Source organism: Solanum lycopersicum, chromosome 1 (assembly GCF_036512215.1).
Source record: "Solanum lycopersicum chromosome 1, SLM_r2.1".
NCBI lineage: Eukaryota > Viridiplantae > Streptophyta > Magnoliopsida > Solanales > Solanaceae > Solanum > Solanum lycopersicum.
Genome location: NC_090800.1, coordinates 89,601,342 through 89,625,399, shown reverse-complemented (window position 1 = coordinate 89,625,399; position 24,058 = coordinate 89,601,342). Strand labels below are relative to the sequence as shown.

The 24,058-nt window shown below is 27.8% G+C and overlaps 2 protein-coding genes across 2 annotated transcripts; one reads left to right on the top strand and one right to left on the bottom strand.

Moving 5' to 3' along the window:
• Positions 1-3,720: 3,720 nt before the first annotated feature.
• Positions 3,721-7,464, top strand: LOC101247666 (phospho-2-dehydro-3-deoxyheptonate aldolase 2, chloroplastic). Its single transcript, XM_069289587.1, has 5 exons — positions 3,721-4,551; positions 5,307-5,584; positions 5,718-5,994; positions 6,366-6,611; positions 6,947-7,464. Exons 1-5 carry the CDS (start codon positions 4,018-4,020, stop codon positions 7,196-7,198), a joined length of 1,587 nt encoding a protein of 528 aa, XP_069145688.1. The 5' UTR covers positions 3,721-4,017; the 3' UTR covers positions 7,199-7,464.
• Positions 7,465-9,813: 2,349 nt separating this feature from the next.
• LOC101268808 (protein EXORDIUM-like 2) lies at positions 9,814-11,217 on the bottom strand. The gene has a single exon (XM_004230583.5). It carries the CDS (start codon positions 11,130-11,132, stop codon positions 10,227-10,229), a length of 906 nt encoding a protein of 301 aa, XP_004230631.1. The 5' UTR covers positions 11,133-11,217; the 3' UTR covers positions 9,814-10,226.
• Between the last annotated feature and the right edge of the window lie 12,841 nt (positions 11,218-24,058).

Sequence of the window (24,058 nt, the reverse complement as noted above, 5' to 3'; positions counted from 1 at the left end):
CTTTGATCTTTGTTGGATTAAATAAACAAGTCTTTGTGTTAAATTATTTTTAAAGTATTTGTTAAATGAGTTGTTTTTTATATAATATTTATTAATAAGAAGAAATTTATAACGTAGAGTAAAAAATTGTTAAATCTATATTAATTTATATATATTTTGAATAGGTTTAAAGAATGGTTACAAGTAAATGAAAATAAATGAGGTAGACGTAATATCGTAACCCAAAGGGGAGGTGAGCGTTATAGAGTGAAACATGGAGGTCTCTGAAATTATCCTTAATAAATATTATAAAAATAATTTTATTTTAATTTGATTGACAAGTACTAACATTAACATCATGTAATATTGTTTTGTTGATATTTATGATACTATTTTAAATTATAATTTAAAATTTAATTTAATAATTATAAAAATATATAATTTTTTTAAAAAAGTGGGTTGGCCCGTCAAGCATGTAGCCCACATATTTGTGGGTTGGACCGACCATTTTCTAGCCCACGTCAAAAATGGGCTAGCCCGGCCTGACCCGTAAATTGTCAAAGCCTGTATGGGTTGGCCCGAATGGGGTGGGCTAGCCAATATTAACAGCTCTAAGATTAAGACGTCTGAATTTGAATACGCATTTAAATATTAAGATGTGTAAATCTGAATAAACATCAGAATATTAAAATAATGTCTCTGAATCTGAACACTAAATTATTGGGACAATTTGTTTCCAATATTTGAAGGCACATATGAAATTAAACGTTATATCAATAAAATATTATCAAAACCTTGTTAGTAAAATATTTTTTTAATATAAAATAATACTTTTAATATTTTTTACCGTAACAAGGTAATATGATTTATCTTTCAAGAACTCAACATCAAGTTACATCATTAATATGACTATTTTTGCACTAAAATTTCTTTGATGATCTAATATAATGCAATTTAAAATAGCTTATATACAGTAGTAAATACATAGTTTAGGAAAATATTTTATTTTATTTTATCATAGAAATTTATTATTGCTAACGATCAAATAACTAATACTTTCTTATTTTTTTAACCCGTGCTAAATATTATATCATGAAGTGCTTATCAATTCAAATATATTGATTAATTTATGAAATTAAAAGATATATAGTAAGTTAATATGAATAAAGAAATTATAATGACAAGCATGTGATTAATTAAAATAAAACAACTTTATGAGTTGTTGTGATCTAGTTGAATTAAGATAAAAGTCTTATTTTTTAGTCTGAATAGTGTTAAGGGTGTCTTACAGATCTTATTCATTCAGATATATCCAGACCCATTAAGAGGCTTATAAGAAAATAAAACAAACCAACTTAATGAATTGAATCTAAATAATTAAGATCCAGTTTTTAAAAACAAATACATTTACTAAGGCAAATCTGAATGATTAACATTCAAACCCCATTAAGTGCAAACAAATGAGGCCTAACATAATGTAATTTTTTTTTGTCTATTTTTATGATAATATTTTTAAATTGTAATTTATAATTTAATTTAATAATTTTAAAAAATAATATAATTTTTTAAAAAATGGGCTGTCCCGGCAAACCTGTAGCCCACGTACTGGTGGGCTGGGCTGATTATTTTTTGGCCCACACCAAAAATGGGCTAGCCCGGCCTGACCCCTAAAATATCAAAGTCTGTATGGATTAGCCCGAATATGGTGTGCTAGCCCATATTGACATAAGAACGAAGGAAAATGATTTTCTATAAATATTTTCTAATTGGTTCTTTTAGTTATATTTTAGTATTTGATAATAAGAAATAAAATATTATTTTAAGAATATTCATACGTTATTTGGCAAAAAAAAAAAATTGAAAGGGAATATGAATGGAAAGTGGGGGGTTTGGGGTGGGATGGTTAATGTGTGAGCTTTGGCTAGAAGAGACAATAAATTTGGTAGGTCAATTTAATTTTTCTACTTGTATTGAAAAAGTCAATTTCTTCTTCTTCTTTTTTAAGTAATTTGTTTTTAGAAAAAATTAATTTTATATATTTTATTCGACTAGACATAAAAAAATTGGAAAAGTATTATTTGAAAAATCTGAACACACCTATTAAAGTTTAACTTATATATGGTTAATGTGATTTGTAAAGTATTTTATGGGAGAATTAATTTTTGTATTCACTATAATTTATCGTTTTTAGTTTTATTCCACTTACAATTTCTTAGAGATTTTAAAAGTATAGAAAAAAAGGAAAGTTATACTACATTCATGTTAATTAAGGGTTATCTTTGACATTTTAAATTTAAATGCAATGATTTTATCCATTTTTAATTGTCAATTTAATGTCAAAATAAATTTTTCATAAAAAAAAATATTAATTTCCAATCCCATAAAGGTAAGGGAATTAAATGATGATTTTAATTGATATTGATTCCCAATTTCACAAAGGTAAGGGAATTAAATGAGAATTCTAACTAATAGGACAAATGGGATAAAAAAATACATTATCCTATAATTTAGGGTAAGGGAATTAAATGATGATTTTAACTGATACTTCCTCCGTTCAGAATTATTGTAATGTCGCGTTTATCGTAAGTTAATTTGATTAATTTTCAAAAATAAATTGGATCATATTAATTTGATATTTTAAATAAAAAATTAAATATTCTAAAACTATATGAAAAATAATATGAATTACAATTAGTTGCATATTAATATGATGAAAAAATACATCTTAAAATGTTAATCAAAATTTTTGTAGTTTGACTCTAAAAATAAAAACCATGACAAACAATACCGAACGAAGGAACTATTTGATTCCCAACCCCACAAAGGTAAGGGAATTAAATGAGGATTTTAACTAATATGACAGATGTTAGGGTTATATGGGTAATTTGGAGATTGTATACAAATATTAAGGGAAAAAACATAAAAATGTGGTCAACTTAAAACAGCTTATAAGCTAAAAATAAAAAAGCACCCCTACCCCAACTTTTAATTTTTGGCTTAAAATAAGTTTTTCTTAACTTAAAATAAGCTATTTTGAGTATTGCCAAACAGTTAAATAAGTCAAAAACCAGCTTTTAAGTCAGTTTTGACCAGCTTTTAAGCTGAGCCAAACAGACTCTTCATCTTATTTTAGAACACTTTTCCCTTCTCTCTCCCCTATGGTTGAGTATAAACATCAAGAAATTGAAAAATTGAATTAAATTATTTTGATTTTTGATTTTTGATTCGATATTCGATATATAATTTATATTTTTTGATATTTTGATTTGATTTTTAATATTTTATTTTATATAATTATTTCGTTTTATTGAAATATATTATATAATTTTATTAATATTAAATAAAAATAGGTAAAAAAGAGCCTGTTTGGCTCAGCTTAAAAGCTGGTCAAACTGACTTAAAAGCTTGTTTTTAACTTATTTAACTGTTTGGCAATACTCAAAATAGCTTATTTTAAGTTAAAAAAAAACTTATTTTAAGCCAAAAGTTAAAAGTTGGGGTAGAGGTGTTTTTTTTTAGCTTATAAGCTGTTTTAAGTTGACCACATTTTTATGTTTTTTCCCTTAATATTTTTATACAATCTCCAAATTACCCATATAACCCTAACATCTCTTTCTTTTATTTTCCCCTTTTCACGTTTGGCATAACAACTTCAGCACTTTCAAAAGTACTTTTTTAAAGCTGTTTTATTAAGCTCATCCAAACGGGCCCTAAATATGCTTGCTTATAGGTTTCTAACTTAAGGTATGAAAAGAAATATTGGGAACTCCGTATTCAGAGATGAACTCTTCGGTGTATGAATTCGAATTGGTTGTGTTTTGTATTAGAAAAAAAAGATATATGAGAAAGTGACGTATACGATGCAAAAATGAACTTATTATATATTAATATAAATTAATCGAGTTTTAATATAATATAGATAAGAAATACATAATTGAACATCTTCAAATAACAACTGTTTAGTTCTAAACAAATTCAGGTGTCTCTGTATCTGGAGATAATTGAATTCTCTTTGTATTCCCTAATCCCAACCCAAAAATGGCTCTGACAGCAGCCACCGCCGGCGGCAACAGGGGTGGCTCAGCCCTCCCCAATTCGTGCCTTCAAGCCCCAAAACCTGCACCGTTGCAGAAACCCATCTTCTTCTCTTCCTTTCCCAAAATAACAATCCCGTCAAACTCCAAAATCAAACCAAGAATCAAACCCATCTCAGCCGTTCAATCTCCACCCTCAACAACAGCAAAAACTGCTCAAAACCCAGAAGGAAAATGGAGTCTCGAAAGCTGGAAATCGAAGCCGGCTTCTCAGCTCCCTGAATACCCTGATAAGGTAAAGCTGGAATCAGTTCTCGAGACCCTTTCGACGTATCCCCCAATTGTATTTGCTGGGGAAGCTCGGAATCTTGAAGAGAAATTGGGCGAAGCTGCTCTTGGGAATGCTTTCTTGTTGCAGGGTGGTGATTGTGCTGAGAGCTTTAAGGAATTTAGTGCTAATAACATTAGGGACACTTTCAGAGTCATCTTGCAGATGGGCGTTGTGCTTATGTTTGGTGGTCAAATGCCTGTAATCAAGGTAATTTTCTCTTTGAGTTAATGACTTCATAGCTAATTTTTGTACTAGTCATCACCCAACAGTTCCATCCTTTATAAAAAGTTCCATTACAATTTCAAAAAAAGAAGAAGAGACTAATAATTTCTGGTGGTTTGCATGATCACATGGCATATGTGGTTTGGTCCCATAGGTGGTCTTTGTCTGTGATATATACAATTTTACAGAAATTGATTTTAAGCTATTCAAACCCTTCGGGTGGTTTAATTAGTTGGTAGAGGGAAAAATTGTTATGTTTCCACACTGTTTGACACTTAAATGGTTAAATTTGACCTAGATTATAGTATCTGACTATCTGTAAAGTGAATTCTTTCTTTCTTTTGATTGCTCTGGGGCAGCTTTAGATGGTTGGCCTATGATGAGGATGTGCTTGAAATAAATCAAATGATGCTTGTTGCTAATGGTGAAAATGATATTTCAAATTTATTCTTACTTGCTCCTTAGGTAAAATACTTGATTGAACTTTACTTTAGTATACTGCTTAGGTCTTGGTTCCAGTTATAATTAAGACATTTTCTTGTTTGACTAATTATCCGAAATCTTGCATGCATATCAAGCAGACAAAGAAGCAACTGAATCTCGAAATTTAGAACCAGGTGTAATGTATTCATTTTAGCGGTTTTTTGGCTGTAACAAAGATAGTCCTACTTTTGATTGTTGATTGATTCTATAGATGAGGTCCAAGATTTGGTTATTTATTCTTGTACTTTACTGGTTAGGTGGGTAGAATGGCAGGTCAATTTGCAAAGCCAAGATCTGATCCATTTGAAGAGAAGGATGGCGTGAAGCTGCCAAGTTACAGGGGAGACAATGTGAATGGCGATACTTTTGATGAGATATCAAGAATTCCTGACCCCCATAGGATGATTAGGGCCTATACTCAGTCTGTAGCTACATTGAACCTCCTCAGGGCATTTGCTACTGGAGGTTATGCTGCCATGCAGAGGGTTAACGAGTGGAATCTTGACTTTACTGATCGCAGCGAGCAAGGTGACAGGTATGTCTTCTGCTATGCTTTATTTGTTACTTATCAAAAGAAAATGTTTGTCTTTTATTGGTTTTGTCGCCTGAATGTCCTTTTATTATAACTTCCATTACTAAAAATTTTGTGAGTAATCCGTTTCCTGAAGGTACCGTGAACTGGCTCACCGAGTTGACGAAACCATGGGCTTCATGACTGCTGCTGGGCTTACAGTTGACCACCCAATCATGACTACAACAGACTTCTGGACATCACATGAGTGCCTTCTCTTGCCTTATGAACAAGCACTTACTAGAGAGGATTCAACTTCTGGCCTTTATTATGACTGCTCCGCTCATATGATTTGGGTTGGGGAACGAACAAGGCAATTGGATGGTGCTCATGTTGAGTTTCTGAGAGGAATTGCCAATCCACTTGGAATCAAGGTACAGTGCACTACCTTTACTGCACTTCTATTTTCTTTGAAGAAAGGAGAGTGGTAAGATATGCCAATCATGAAGGGTCTGATGAATATCTTGTAAGATGGAACGAATAAACCATAGACTGCATTTGACTCGTATAAATTGGGATGGAGGGAAGCAAATACAGACCAGAGTTAAAAAAATTTAAATGCAAAGTACAGTTATAGTATCCAACTCTTCATTTTCCTAACAAAACAATTACCGTATCACCAGATTTTAAGTTTTCTTAGTTTCCACTTTCCACGATATTAACTAGCTTGGAGTTGCGACAAAGTTGGTTGACTGATTGATGGAGATACATGCTATATAAGCTAACTTTGTTTCCACATTTGTAGGTGAGTCATAAAATGGATCCAAATGAACTAGTCAAGCTTATTGACATTCTTAACCCTCAAAATAGACCAGGAAGGATTACAGTAATCGCCAGGATGGGAGCTGATAACATGAGAGTAAAGCTTCCCCATCTGATCAGGGCTATTCGTGGAGCTGGTCAAATTGTCACTTGGGTCAGTGATCCTATGCATGGAAATACTACTAAAGCCCCTTGTGGACTCAAAACACGTTCATTCGACTCTATTCGGGTATTGATGTTATTCTACTTATTTTATATACCTGTACAAGAACTTGCTTTATGCTCTCGTGGTATGTATGCTATGCTGTATTTTTTCACAAAGATTTATCCACTTACCTTGGCAATACAAGGGAAGTATATCTCAACTCTTGAAGTATTCAAGAAACTATAGCAGAAGATCTAAGTAAATATACGGCAAGAAAGTAGTTGATGATAAGATCTAATAAACCCTTTACTAATACAGGAAATATTGTGAGCTTATGCGCTATATTCCTACCAACTAGACTATCCTAGTGAATATTTTTTCGCTTTTTGCTTATGTGTTGATTGCATAAATCTGTGTAGGCTGAGGTTCGAGCATTCTTTGATGTACACGATCAAGAAGGTAGCTATCCTGGTGGTGTGCATCTGGAGATGACAGGTCAGAATGTAACAGAGTGTGTTGGAGGTTCTCGGACAATTACTTACAATGATCTGAGCTCGCGCTATCATACACATTGTGACCCAAGACTCAATGCTTCTCAAGCACTTGAACTTGCCTTTATTATTGCGGAGCGCCTCAGGAAAAGAAGACTGGGTCCTAAGTTTGGGTTTTAGAAAACCGATCTTACTCCCCTTTCACTAGTATTCGCAGTTTGGCCTCTGTGTGAAGAGGTATAAGCATAGTATGGGAAGATTCAATTTTATAGTAATATGACACTCAAAACATGGAAACTCAGAAAGGCTATTCTACAGTGTATGTGTTAAGATAGGACGGACCTCTTGATGCTTAAAGATTGTATATATATAATAAATAAGATCTTCGCAAGTAATGCGAACTGACTCTGTTTGGTTTGATATATGGAGTAATATTTTTAGTGGCAGAACAAGTTTTTTTCACCAACAAAATCCAAAATTAAAGAAATACGTACAATTAACTTTAATAAAGGGGTTCATCGCTACATCTGAATCCATTTCGGCATCCTAGCTCCCCTCAACCCTATGAAAGACTATTTTATTTCTAGGCTCAAACTCGAGATATTTTTATTTTATTAACGCAATACTTGTTACTGTGGAATATGCTCTGATCCTTCACAAAGTTTTAACTTTTTAGAAACATTTTTTATTTTTAAAAGCATTATGTAAACCATTTCTTTGATTTTATTTTTTCAAGGGGGGTGTTAAAAGGTACGTAAGACTTTTACTTTTGAAGTATTACCTTATCTATCCCAAATATTAAAAGAACAAAATAATATTCTCTCACGGATCGAGGTCTTCTTTGGTTTTAAGAATAAATTGTGGAAAAGATGGAGACCCCTCTAATAATTGCCATTTTTATTTTTAATGCAATTTAGTATTTCCACTGAATTTACATTGGAAAACCCTATATTAGAAGGCATAATTATTATGATTTAATTTTTTTTTCTAATTTTATGAATTTATTTGTAAATTTAGGAGTATATATTGATAAAGATTTACTCAATATATTATATTTATTTCTTAATTTTTATATAAATTTAAAACAATATTTTGTAATTTAGCTTGACAAGCTTATCCTTATCAACAAATGTGAGACGTGACCCCTGTAGTCTATACTGGCACGTGATCTGTACTACTTCAGAGTTGCAGCCTAGCACCAGATAAGCATACAATTTCTTAAATTTATAACTCCATTTTAGGGACGTTAATTTTGTCATACTATTTAATTAAGTACATAAATATGTTTAATTATATAAACCATATCATATTTTTTACAACTTTGATTGAATATGACTCAAGTTTTACCACATATTATTAAATAAAGGGGTATATATATCAAATGATTAACTTGTAAATTCAAATTTAAATTTTAAATATTTAATAAAAACAATTCATCGTGTGATTGATTGAGTGATCAGTATCGAGTGATCTATATAATAATTTTTGCATCTAACAAATTTACGAAGTAATTATTTACCGCGTCACTTATAAATACATAACACGTGATAATGATAATTTAACTAATATAAATTTATTTTATTTATTAACATAACTTCTATGTTAATTTCAATTGTTCTAATGTAAAATGTTTGATTTGTATTTGCATAATAATTGAGAATGAGTAATATTATTTTTGAATTTATTGGCATTCATGTGGGAAATGGTCTATATAATGATTGTGAAGATAGTTTGCGAAATTACTAAACTACAAAATGGGGGCTATCACACAACTTGCAATAGTTGACTGAAAAACCCTTAGATAAGGAACAACAAAAAAGATTGTTTTGGATAATAACAGCAATTGTTAAAAGGCATAATATATTTATTGAACCTAAACTTTGCTTCAAATTTTAACTTTGACCTTCAACTTTTATAATATATAAATAGAAATTTTAACTATCCAACTTTTAAATAAATAAACACATGAGTCCTATATGACATAATACACATAAAACATCACGTAGGATAAAAAAATAACATGTAGGACATGTGTGTCTATATGTTCAACTTTATACAAATTTAAATGTCTATTTGTGCACACCTAAAGTTAAAGGACATAAATAGGATTCGAGGTCAAGTTAAAGGCATATTTATGTATTATGCCTCGTTAAAAGCAAGCATGCACCACCTTATTATTATTATAAGAATATACTTAAATTTTAGATTAAATTAAACACACAATTAAAAACTAATTTAAAGTTGAAAAGTCATGGACTAATTGTTACTCTAATTAATCTCTATCCGAAGATATTGATACAGAGTGAGTCCCCTAAAAACAGACTACGCTTTGCCACCCCCCCCCCCCCCCGGTAAGAGTAATTACTAATTTTAAAGTATTTTAATTAATAATACGCCAACTCAGACAATTTAACAAAATATTCTTCCGTCCAATAATATTTATCTTCTTTATGACATAAATAATAATTTTATACTTAATTTTAATTTGTTCTTTCTAACGATTATAGTTATTTTTTATTATTTTTAAAAATTTTATTATAATATTAAAAGATTGATATACTTTTCAATCTATAATTAGCCAAAATCAATAATAAACCAAATATTATAAAACAGTGAGAGTAAAAGATTTTAGTTGCAAATTAATTTGCACCATTATTATTACTACTCCCTCCATTTTCCATTTCAAAAAAGTAAAGTATTGAATTTTAATTTATTTAAAATAATATAAAAATAGTTTGAAAAATAACTAAGAAACAAAAGTTAAAAGTATCGATACTGTTCATAGTTTAATAATCTTTTTAGTAACTAGATATACTTTACCTCTTATTATATTTAATGAGTAATTATCATTTTAATTGAAGCTATTCAAAATTTTTGCTAAACCAAACTTTTCTTTTACCAAGATAAAAAAGGAAATAAAAGAAGAAGGAGCTTTTTTTTAAAATTCATATTTTATACAAACACTAATAATATTATAGATCATATTATCATTAATTATAGTCCTATAATTATTGGATTTTACAAATTTTTAAAAACATAAAAGCAAAGGAATATACAGTCATACAAAACGACACCCACCCACCCCCACACTTGCCATTCCTCAGTCCATCTTATCATGATGGTACAGTGGACATACGTAGACTCATCCACACCCAATCCCACCACCCTCTTCTGTTCTTCTTATCTCCCTCTGATTTTTTTTTCACTCTCAAACTAGTGTCGAGCATGCAGATTTAGTTGGGTCCCACATCGCAGGGAGCAAGAACCTACGCCCATTAACCCCATGCGCATTATAGCTAGCACCCGTACTCTTATCAACCAAAGTTTGACCCGGATATCCAGGATAAGAACCCGACCCAAACATACCGGTACAAGCCGAAACAGCCTCCAGCGGTGCCGTCGCAGGACCCTGAAAGTATCCATTGTTAAACGGATTCGTTACGGTTCCCGCCAAAACCGTTGCCACGTTGATGATCATACCGTCAACGCCGACGTCGCCGTTCGGCGCAACCAAAGGCGGTGTTTGTGGGCCGTAGATAGGCTGATGAAACGGCCACGCACACTGACCGGCGCATTGAATCTCCGAGTTACCAACCCAAGCGTAAGTAAAACGGACTTTACCCCGAGTTGAACCATGGGACCCGCATCTACTACAAAATCCTTCCACAAATACATCCTTCGCCGTCAACACTAAGTTCACCGACCTACCCATGTAACCACCCTTCGAAGCCAAATACACAATATGTGAATTTTTAAGAGATTTTCCTAACGAACAATTTTCATCGAGAATTTGCTTTCCTAGGGTAACAGTGGAGGCACCAGTTTTATATTTCTCAGTAGTTTTCCACCAGGAAGCAGCTGAAGGATTTGGGGCTTTTGGGGAATTTAACGATTGAAGGAAATCAACTATTATAGACCGTTGGGCAGGGGTAAACTTACCGTACCATACGAGATTCACGGTGACGGTTCCTTTAAGAAGAGCACCGTTGTGGTATTTAAGAACAAGAGGTTGTTCCTGAACTAGAGCAGCCATGGAAGATCCGAAGAGAGAAGAAGAACACAATAGGAACAATAAGATCGAAGAAACAGTGGCAGAAATGTAATTTGTAGCCATATTGGGGGATTAAAAAGTGTTTTTAATTAAGCGTATTGGGCAAGGGAGATAGAAGAAGAGCTGAGTAAGTTAGAAGGCAAGTAGTGGTATTTATAGTAGGGCTAAAGAGTTAGGAAGACTAGTAGACAGCTGTAGCAAAGGAGATGTCAACATCAGGTATTGCCACGTGGAGAAATATAATAGGAGACTGGTGGAAACTAAGGGTAGCCGTACATTGCCAGGCTGGAAGATTCATAGGGTGACGTGGTCGTCTACTCGGAAGACCTTATTTTGTAGGAGAGTTAGAACACACCCAGAAAAAGGCATGGTCTAGAGCATGACGTGGCGTTATGGCACTGCATGCAGTGATATTGACGTGTCTCCTATTTTTTTCGTTTGTAATCTTACGATTATAAACATCTACTTGAATAGTAAAAGATTAATTATTCATCTATAAATTTTATTTTATTTAACAAAATAATTAATTAAAAGTCATAAATAAATAGTCTATATTAGGTGAAGTTACATTAATAATATAAAAGTTTTCTGCGCTATGATTGCATTTAACGCAAATCCTAATGGTAAAAAATAGGGAGAGCACAAAATATTTTCGAAATTGTTCTATATTTAAATTTTGCAACTGGCCAAAAAACAGGAATATTAATTCTCCAAATCAGACTAACTCTATTTTTAATATGTTGTCTGATATTTGCATTGAAGCTGACGCTTTCAATATAATTTTCTCTATATTTAAACTTTCAGTCTAATATATCTAATTAAAGATGGGACAGTTTTATCACTATATTATCAATGATATTGATCCATTTCATTTCTATTTTGATCTATATTATCTTAACATTCTCGGTAAAGAAAAAATGTTTATATTATTAATAAGGAATCAAACTTGATATTTAGACAATGATTATATATTTGGAAGTAAAGGCAGGGGTGGGGGACATTGAAAAGTAACGTGGAAAAGTTGAAAAATGGGCAAATCATATGGAAGGTGGCAACATTTGATGGACCACTTCAGTGCAGCGTATATTAGGCTTTGGGAGTTGGTAGCCTATGGACCACTTCAGTCCATACATGCACTCATCACCACTGCTCAAATTCAGAAGTGTTATCATTTTTTGTAAATAAAAAATTATATATTTTCTTATTATCAAGACAAAAAATTACCCTCAATTTAATTTCATACATATAGTTTAACAAATATTTAGATTCTTTTGAAAGTAAATATTTTGGAAGCTCTCTAATTTAGTGTGTTCATCTTTTCATATTCAAATCATATTGAATCATAATCAAAGCGGAGGCTTCTCCGTGATTTTACTTTTAAAAAAAAACTAAAAAACAATAAGAATGTCATAGTATCAAGGGCAATTACATCGTAGTCTTACTCTATTCAGAATAATTAAAATCTCTTAAAATTTAAGATTTTTCGTATATATCACTCAACGTCTCAATATATCATATAAAATTACATAATTTTGTTGAAACAAAACACACATTATCTAATACATCGGTCAACGTTTTGATAGATCATGCCCCCATATATTATCCTTGTTAATATAAGACACACATGTCCTGACACATCCCTCAGCACGATGACACATATCTCGTTTTGATTTATAACCTCTGTGATACAAGACACGCATGTCCTGATCCATCGGATAAGAGTGATGTATCCGAGATAAGGGAAGGTATATTTAAGTAAAAAAAAATCTATCTTAATTTATGTGACATTATTTAACTTGACACGATATTTATAGACGAAAGGAGTAGTTTTTAATTTTTCTAAAAAAAGAATTGGTTCATTTCTAAACTATAGAAAGAAGAAAGCTAACAATTTTTTTAATAGATTAAAAAAAGAAAGGATATGAAAGTGGAACAATATATTTGTCATTTATTTTTTTTTGTTGTTGAGAATCAAATAGTGAATGAAAATCCAAAATAGAAATCCCTAAATAAGAGAATAGAGTAGACTATACATACGTGGAATCTGATCCTAATTTTTATTTTGAAATATAAAATCAAAAGATTAGGTACAAAGTGTTTATTTGAGCCTCTCTAATACAAGAAATAGAAGGAAAGTTGTGTTTGCATTATTTGAGAAATGGCCCATTTGTCTCTGATTCCAAGGCCACTCACTATATACTTCTTCTCTATTTTCTATACATTGTGCGGCAGAGTCCAAACAAGCCACATATAATAATTGTTCATCTCTTTATTAAATTTATACACTTTTAAAATTTACAAATAAAAGAATATTTTTAGTAACTAATCTTTTAAATATAATATATTATAAGAAAATAATTATAATTGATGATAATAATAAATTAGGAATAATATTTAAAATTATTACTAATTTCATTAAGTGTACTGGTATTGCTAGACACTCAAAAATAGTAATTATCTCCATTTTTAAACAAATCATGAAAATATAAACAATTTAAAGTAAAATCAAGTATAATTAATTAAATCTCTTAAAATTATCACCTAAAACTAAGTAAATGAAAGGAAAAACATGAAAAAGAATTTCAATAACTCTCTTGAAATTTAAACAATTCTCATATTTTAAATTATGACAAATGCTAAATACTTCATATATTTTGAAATGATGGAAAATATTTACTTGGCACACAACTAAAAGAATAAATAATAAAGATAATATAATTATATTATCCTTTAAATATATTAAATTTTAATAATTTTAAAAATATATTAGATTTTAAATTAATATTTTAATAGCAAAAGTATTAGACACAAAAAATAAATTATCTTTTAATTTTAAAGTTGAACAAGTATTGTTAGAAAACTATTTTAACATAATAAACCAGTAAAGATGGACGTGGAGAGTATAATATTGAACCAATAGAATTCATGATTAGTTTTATTTTAAAAAAAAAAGAATTTACATGCAACATAGCCATAAAAATGCGACAATTTCTTTTCTTTTTTAACAAAAAAATATAGGCTTAAATGTATTTTAGTGTTATTTTTTATTAAAAAAATTGTGTCCAATTTAATAAACTGAAGGCTAAGTTAGTGCGCGAAACTTCCAATGCACATAGCACATTGGGGAGAGGAGCAAGTATAAAGCGTTTTTTAGAATATGGGGAAATATTAATTTTATAAAGTAAACAAATATTGTTGAATGTGTCAAAATAATAATGAATAGAACGAATGTTATTTTATTTTTTTTGACGAAGAAAATATGTATCTAGAGGGGCTCTATATTTTTAAAATTTAAAAATGAAAAGTTGAGGAATATCTAATTTTAACTTTCAATTTACTAATGTTTTTCTTTTTTTAACTTTTGCCAAAAACACAAAAATTAAAATAATTTTACAAAAAAATGGATCAATTTTTAAGTAAATACCAACCAGGTTCTTTATCCTTCCTAATTGGTGTTCAAGTAAAGTCAAAGTCTCAGATTTTTAATTACGAAGTGATCAATCACCTTTTGTGAACCATAATTTATTTTAATTTTTAAAGTAAGAGTAATGAATTTTTGGGACAACTGGATGAGAATGTGCGAGTTTAATACCCCACAAATTATTATTACAAAATTAAAATAATCATGTTGTTTAATATTATAAATTAGTAAAAGTAAATGACATTATTAATTTTATCCGATGATTTTATGTCCTACATGATGTTATATATGTATTATATTATATTGAACATTTATATTTACTTTTTTATTTTGATACAAATTTAATGAATTATTTATATATATACATAATAAAAAAACATAAACGTTATCGACAATAATATATATATTTATGTATGAGTAGCCTCATTCCCCAAGAAGGTTGGTATAAGTGGGGGCATTTTGGTTAGTGGGTTGTTGAGTCTTTGAAACAAGTGACTAAATTGTTCCAAACACTGCCGCCCCATTGCGCAGTCGAATCGTACTTGGACGGACGCCTGCCGACCATCTTGATTCGATTGCCACAAAATCTAAGATCAGATACATATTTAATTTAAGCGTATAAATTATAAAAAATTACTTTTTAAATTTTATATAGATCAAAATACATTAAATAAATTGAAACAGATATTTAACGTAAAAAAAAATAAAATCTCAATGGTTATGTGGGTATAGAAGAAGAAACGGAGGTGCAACGTGTGGAGGAAGATGTGTAGCGTCGGCAAAAGCAGGAGTCAAATGTATCAACGAAGCTACCTATAGCTTTAAAACTTGAAAGTTTATAGCCCTACCAAATACTACACGGTAGGACCAATTTTGGAATTTTAGCCGCCTAATAAAGACTTGTCTACTTAATTCCCTCAAAATAAAAAATAGGTTTTATGTTAGTGGTTCATCTTAGTTAAATTAAAAAATATATTCTACTGCTTATTTTACATGATAACATTTTTTTTTATCACTGTTAAAAAGAATGTCATTTTTTTTATATGGTAAGTATTCAAAAGTATAATTTTTTTTATTCTTATTTGTCTCATTTTATTTTAAAGATAGTACTTTCACTATCCATAATTAATTATCACGGTTTCCTTTTTAGTGTCAAACTATAAGAATTTTGACCAATATTTTACAATATATTTTTTCATCATATTGATATGTAAGGAAATTGAAATTTATAATACTTTTCGTATAGTTTTTAAATATCTTATTTTTTTTGAAAAAGTATTTAATTAACGTTATATAATTTAACTTAAAAAATTGGTGAAATTGACTAATAAATAAAAATGGATGGAGGGAGTTACTAATACATTTATAAGAAACGAGAAAAGTAAGTTTACCTTTTTTTAAGAATAATTTAGTTAACATTTCAAAGTCTTCTTTATCGTTTAAACTCTGTATTCTATCAAATATTGTCACGTAAAATAGGATAGAAAAAATATTAATTAGACTTTTTAAAATAATTTTTTTTATATTTATTCATAATCTTATAAAAAAAAAAAGAAAATGATCGATGAAAGAGAGGAAGCAATAACCTGCCAATATTCGACAGTGGCCGTACGCATGCGTGCTCGCTTGGATTTATTTTGCCCACTCCCCCCTACCATCGCTGCAAACTCTGCAGGTAGGCCACGGATAAAGTGAAATTCAAGATAATATTAATTTTTATTTGTTCAGAAAATTATTTTTTCATAAATTATTTTTATTATCAAATTAAAATATTGATAACTAAAGGACGGAGGGAGAACCTCTTCAGTATTTAGGATAGTTTAGTTATGCTATATAAAATGTTAGATATGAAATTGTGAGATAAATTTGAAATTTCGTTTAGATATGTTATTTAAATTTTTTGTGTTATATATTTTTTCAATTAACGTAAAATCTCATAATTTGTAGATTATTATGATTGTCTCAATTATTTATATAATTTTATCAAATAATTTTTATTTTATAAAATCGCATGATATACTTTTTTAAAACTATTCTGAAAAGTACAATACTTACTAATCAAATTTAAATTTAGTAACAAAATAAATTTGAATGAAGTAATAGAAAATTTGGATAGTAAATAAATTTGATAGAAAAATAGTAAATTTAGCGAAAATAAATGGTAAATTAAGAAAAATTTATATCACTAAAAAAATCGCTATATGAGGTTATAATTGATTTAAAACCTTAATTTTTGCTTACATCTTAAAATTAATAGTTGATAAAACAATTGATATAAAAAAACTCAAATCATGATATTTTAAGAATTTAAAATATTTAAACGCTATTTAGGACTTGGAGGCCGTTTGTCCTTATGCAAAAGAAAATTCAGTTTCCAAAGTACAGACTATATATTCACTCTTCCTCGGCAACACCACCGTACCGTACTCTATTTAGTACTCCAATATACGGTTCATAATTTTCCTTACTACAGTATACTTTTATACGTGAATTATTAGTTTTAAAAATATTTATATAATATATTAATATAAAAAAAAAGAAAACTAATTTATATATATTAATTAAAATAAAATTTATATTTATTTATTAAACATATACCTTCAAAAAAATACCAAAATAACTTGAAAAATTCACTATAACTTGATAACATTTCCTATAATCGATAAAGCTCATAATTAATTTAATTTTTTCTCTTTACGTTAGAAAATTTCACTATTACTTGATAAAATTTTCTACTTTTGTACGGTAAAGAGCTCAGAAGTTAAATGATTACAGAAAAATAACAAAAAAAAAAAAAGATAGTGGAATGAGTGTTGTCATTTTTCTGGGTCCACTGTCTTTGTTTAGATTAGTTTAGAATAATCTGCCTCTTATTAAAGCGCCCATTAAATGTGATAAATATAATTTTTCTTTTGGAATATTATCTATATTACAGTGATAGACGGATGGGATAAATTATCTCAAAATAATTTATTGAGAATAATTTATTTTCGATCAAACGAATCCTAAGGATTATTTCTATTATGTAACTAAGAGAGGAAGAAGGCTACTAAGTAGTTCCTAAATACTTATTCACTTTTTATCTTTTTAGCTATCTTTAATTATATCTATTTTGATTTTTGAAAAATCAAGATAAATCCTCGATTAATTATTTTTAAAAAGATATAACTCTTTAAAAATATTACATTTTTAATTTATCAATTTATTAATTAATAAAAATAAATAATAAATTTATCATATCAATAATTATTTTCTTTATAGATATACCAGTTAAATTACAAATAAAGAGAGTATTAACTCTAAATTTATGAGCGGTGAACAGTTGTATTCATCTTATTCATTTACAGCTAATATATACAAAGCCTTCAATTAAAATACTTTATTATTAATTCGGTCAACTTAAGACTTGCCAAATTGCAATTTGCACCTATATATAACCTACTCCGTGATAAATAGTTAGAAAATTTAAATAGTTAGAAAATTTAATTAGGATTTCGTCGGAAAAGTGTAAATTATAATATTTTTTATTTTAAAATAAATTGATCTTTTTTCTATTTTTGTAGTAAAAAGTACTAAACTTAAAATGATAAAAATATTTTCATAAAATAAAATTACATAGAAAAAAATTGTTCCGGCCAAAAGGATTTTTCCTTATTTAGATTACTATAATTTGACAATGGTTATCCGTTAAAAATAGTTTGTGACTATATTTTTCGAGTTTAAAAATTAAGAGATAATTTATTTTTTGTGCTTATTTTATTTTTGTTATTAAATAGTACTAATATATTTCTCAATCATTAAATTAAAATTAAAAAATAAAATGGTAATATTACATGTATTATTTACTATTCGTTAAGAGTGTGACAAATTAATGAAAAACTATTGACCGAAAGTAATACTACTACTTTGATTAACATATTATATATTTATTGCTGTCCTCTATAAGCTTAAACTCCCTCTTTCTAGTTTTATGCCACTTTTAAAAATAAAAGATGTAGTTAAAAATAATTATCAATTTGATGTTTTACTTTTTAAGTTGATGGTTGTAATGGAATATTCTTTTGGAGTCAAAATGATAATTAAAATGGCGCAGGCGGATTAATTGGTTCTTTCTTTTACTTTTACTTCTACAATTTTAACTCTGAAACTAATGATTGGAATGATATAATATTCATATTAATTAATATTTGATTTTAGAAATTGTGAAATAATTTAGGGATTAAGTAATTAATCAGAAAAATATAATTATATTATAAGTTGAAATGAACGGAGGTAGAATGGATAATTGCTAGGGCGAATTATGCTCTGCTAATTAACAAATTCAAAAGCAGGCAAATGACACGATAAGTCAGTTCCATTTTTATTAAATGTTTGGTAACAAGTAGGAGAATGATAAAAGTTAGTATTAATTTAAGTAGACATCATAATTAATCCTTATCCATATCTTTGCATCACATAGAGGTCAAGTAGTACTCTTAATGACTTAAATCAATTAGGTTAGTGGAATTCTTTTAAAGCATTTCAAATCCATTGGATTAAGAAACTATCAATCACTAATTGTGTACTTTTATTCTTATAAAGTGATGATATGGTTGTTGACAAAAATAATTATCAATCAATTCAGAATAATAAAGTCATGTACTTTTATCTACTGATGTTTGTTGCACTCACTTCAAACTATTACATTGCTCTAGTGTCATGTACACTACTTGTTATTTGCTGCAACGAAAATTCAATTGAATTGTAATATAAACTTATAGTCAATTTTGATAATTTTTAAAATTTATAGGTATAAATCATATTTTTATAAATAAAGTGAAATATATATCTCGAATACTATGGCCAAATAGATGGTCAAATTTCACCCAAATTTTTTTTCAAATAATATTTAAAAAAAATTATTACTAAATGTTAACTTAAATTAATAGTAATAAAAGGTGCTTTTCATTCGAGAAATTTCTTTTCTATCTTAATATTTTTATTAGTACCAAACATTGAAAACATCTTTTTATTCAACCCAAAAAGAAAACGTCTTTTTTAATGTTTCCTTTCCTACCAAACATATTAGAACTCCCTACTTTTATGTTTACTAATCCACTATAAAAATATTATTTTCTCTGTCTCTTTTTTTGTGGCATCATTTTTTTTATTAGTAAAAAAAAAATATTATATTTTTTATATGATAAGTATTTAAAGGTATAATTTTTCATTTACTTTTATTAATTTCAATTAATTTTCTAATATATTTATGAAAAAAAAAAAAATAAGTTACTATTTTGAAGGACAAAATAATAAATATTTCAAAGTCTTTATTATTTTTTTTTGAACTCTATACCAAAATAGGACCATACCAAAATAGGACGGAGGAAGTACTTTTATACGAATATTACTTGTCCATTGTGTGGTGTTGTATATTTGATTGAATTACCTTTTTTCCTTTGTTACTCGCCCTTACCTCTTCTTTAAATGACTGATTGATGCATTTTTTAGAGCTATTTGGACCACACTTCCAAGGTAAAATAGATTAATCATAAAATGGATAAAAGCGTTTAAAATACATCTAAATTATTAAAAGTGTAAATTTTATATTTAAATTTTATTTATTTATATATATATAACTAATTTATTAAAAAAATTATCAAGGTGGAATTATTAATCCATGTAGAATGAAATGTGATGATTTTTAAAAAAATAAAAAAGGAAGTGTATTCCACACACTATAATCTATATATATATATATAAATCTGGATATGAAAGTGCTGATGTGGCACCCCTCATAGGCCAGCATTAGAATTTATATATTTTATCTTTTTTTGAAGCTTTTTTTTTCTTAATTTTATCTTGATATATTAGTTAAATTAAATAAATATCCTCTGTTCATTATTTCTCTTTAAATTCCTCCATTAATACCTTTATTATTTTAGGTATATATAAGTTACAATTTATCCCTTTAAATATTTAAACCTTTCCCTATTCCTTCTTAAAAGTATTACTAAATTATAATTAAGACACTAATGACCAATATAAGTTACAATTGTAGGTATTGATTACTCCATTACTCTTTTAATTTATTTATTCAATAGTTATGGATTACTATAAATACTAAAACCATGTCATCTTCACCAATGCAAGAATTTTTTATTTTATTTTCCCTTTCTTTATCATATTTATACTAAAGTACATCACTTTGGTTATTTCTAATTTTATAATATATAGTTTATTTGTTACTAACTTTTACAATGTGGAAGATAAGATGAGCATTTGACAATTTTGGAAATTCAAATTCAATGAGAACAATATCTAATTTGAGTTACCAAGGTACATCACTTTGATTATGTCTAATTATATATACATATATATATATATATATATATATTCTTTTTGACTAACTTCTATTGTTAACACTTAACAGTGTGGACGAGTAGACGAGTATATGACAATTTTGGAACTTCAAATTCAATTTTGATGAGTACAATATTTCACTCATGTTACTCTTTTTATTTCAGTTTGTTTGATGTCTTTTATTTACAATATTTTTTTTGTTTTAATTGTTTTTTTCCTCATTATTGATGATTTTAGTATACTTATTATTTTGCGCATTTTTTTTAAATAATCTTTATTATTTATAATGGAAGACAAGATGAACATATGACAATAATTAAGTTTAACTTTCGTAAACTCACAAGGAAAAGGAACCCTACATTAATGTTTATGTCCATCAATCTTCAAATGGTGTAGTGAACATCAAGAGTGTGTACAAATTGAATAATTAGAGGCTAGGATAATTTTCTTTGGTATTCCTACAAAGATTATGTTGTTTATTTGTTTAATTTTAATTTATTTTAATTTTCTTTGGTACTCCAACAAGGATTCTTTGATTAATTTAACTAATTATAATTTATACCTACACTAAATAATATTATTGAAATTTCAGGTATATTAATTTTAACTTTGAAGACTTGAATCGTTTTGTTTATTATCTTTTAAGGTTTTTTTAATGGTTTCAACATTGTATATATTTTATTTTGAATAATGAAATCAATTTTGAGGATTAGGAAATTTCACAATTTTTATTTATGTTTACCTTTTAGAATAATTTAGAAATTGTAACTAAAATATAGGTAAGTTTTAAGTTGTATTTTAGTTAATACATATATATAATTTGGGTTTAATTTATTTGAATACTTTATGTTATTTACGTAATTGAGACTATTTATCTTTCAATCTATTTATTTTTATATAAATAATAGGCAGTATATTATAATCGTAGTAAAATTAGTCAAGATAGAAAATGATTTACAAGCATTTCATAATCTAAGATTTAGTGAAAGATGAAAAAAAAAATTCATTACTAAAGGAAAGTATAATACTTTTGAAGGAAAAGAATAAATATTAGAAAAAAACTATATGTACATTAAACTTATTATATTATTAAATTAAATTTAAATTTCATAAAGAGTTCAACTTATTACATTAAATTTACTTTTCTTATTAAAATAAAGAGAATAAATTTAAGATTTTTTTTATAATTTCAAAAATTCTTAAGCGATTTCAAATTACAAAATATATAAAATTTAAGTACTAATAATAAACTTAATTAAGACTTAAAATTTGATATATTTAGATTAAAGACTATAAAGAATCTTTAGAAATATATTTAATAATCAACTATTCAAAAAATTAATTATTTAGCAGATTTAACGAATAATTTTTTATCGCGCAAAGCGCGGCTAAGTTCAATAGTGAGAGTATATAACAAAAGAGAGCGTTGCGTTTTTCAAACTAATACTTTAATAATTTAGATATAAAACTCACAATTTTAATAATTTATATATTACGTTAATTTAAAAAAAATAATATATTTTGATCTTTTATCTCATAATATAAAAAGGATAAACTAGAAATAGTGTCACGAGTAAATAAACTAGTGCCAAACATTGTAAAGGTAAAAAAGAATTTCCCCCAAATATTTCATTTTACTTTTAGCATTTATCGTGTCTCCTTTTTCAAATTAAAACACGAGAATTAACACTAGAAAGCTGCATGAAATGTGTAGATACAATGCGTCCTATCAATTTTTTTGGATGGTATAATGTTTAATCAAAAAGGCCCACATATAAGATTTTAGATGTATAAAACAACAAACATGAACCAACAACCAATAATGGAGCTCAAGGGGTCTACCATTAAATGTGCGGTTTGACTCTCTAAATTTCAAATTCTCGTGAATTCAATAGCTTTAATTTAAATAAACAATTTTATGTGTATAATTAAAAATGTACACAATTAACTTTAAATATAATTATTTTTATTTGAAATTGATAAGATTAAATTTTTATAAAGCATAAGCTAGCCCTTAGGGTTTGTTTAATTTGGTGACGAAGTTATCTTATGATTATTGATAAGAGGGATTTAATTTATTGATTTCATAAACTAGATAAATATTATTAGATATTTCAAAAGTAATATATTGGACAACGATTATTGCACGGAGAAAATGTTTCTTTTTTTTTTCTATAAAAGCTTAATTTTTTATTTATATTTATGAGGCGTGTGACTCGTTTTAAATGTATGTTGGAACTACGCGAATAGTCAGAGGTAGAGCCCACCAATTAGGCATCAATCTTAATGCCACAAGACTACAAATTTATGCACATTTCCCTTTTACAATTGACCCATTTTCATCAAATTTATATGGGCAAAGATAGCTGTTTATTAGTAGTTCTAAAAGTTATTTTACTTTGACATGACGAGTCAATTAATGTTACTTACTGGAGTAGTGTACATGACCATTTATTCACAATCTAACTGTAAATTTAAGTGATCATAAAAAAACAATTTAATTGCATCAAATTGCCAGCGTTACATATCATAAATTTTAGGGAAATCATTATCCTTCCATTCAAAGAAAAAATCATGACAATATTTAATGTAAATTAAAAGCTATTAATGAAACAACCACCAATGAAAAAGAAAAAGAAAAATAAGAATTTGTATATGCAAAAGAGATAAGAGAGTTGCAAGTTGCAGTTGGAGAATAATGTTGGCAATTTCTTAACAAAAAACTATTGAAAATGATACAAAAATGGAAAATAAAAATTCTTGGATTAGTACTAAGTAGGCCCTACCTTCCTTTAATGTTTTTGTTACATTTGAACCAAATATTATTAACTTAAATTATACAACTGGAGCTGTTATCACGTTATTATCAAACGTATTATTTTGCACATATAATAATATACTATAAAGTTGTTAACTCTATATATGCATGATAATGCTACTTCTAAATGACTCGTTTATACTAACCAAGTCACTCTCTGACCGACGTCTTATGATAAATACTAATTAATTAAAACATTGTCATAGAAATCTAATTATATTATTATGTATGGTGATAAATAAATGAAAAGGACAAGCAAGGGAGACTTAAAATCATGATTGAAACAAGTCCTTTTCCATCCAAAAGCTAATAATGAATTCAACAATATTAAAATTTAATATAGCTTTCTAGAGAATATATAGAATGTAAGAAGTTGGAAATGAAAGAGTGTTCTGCAACCAAAGAAAA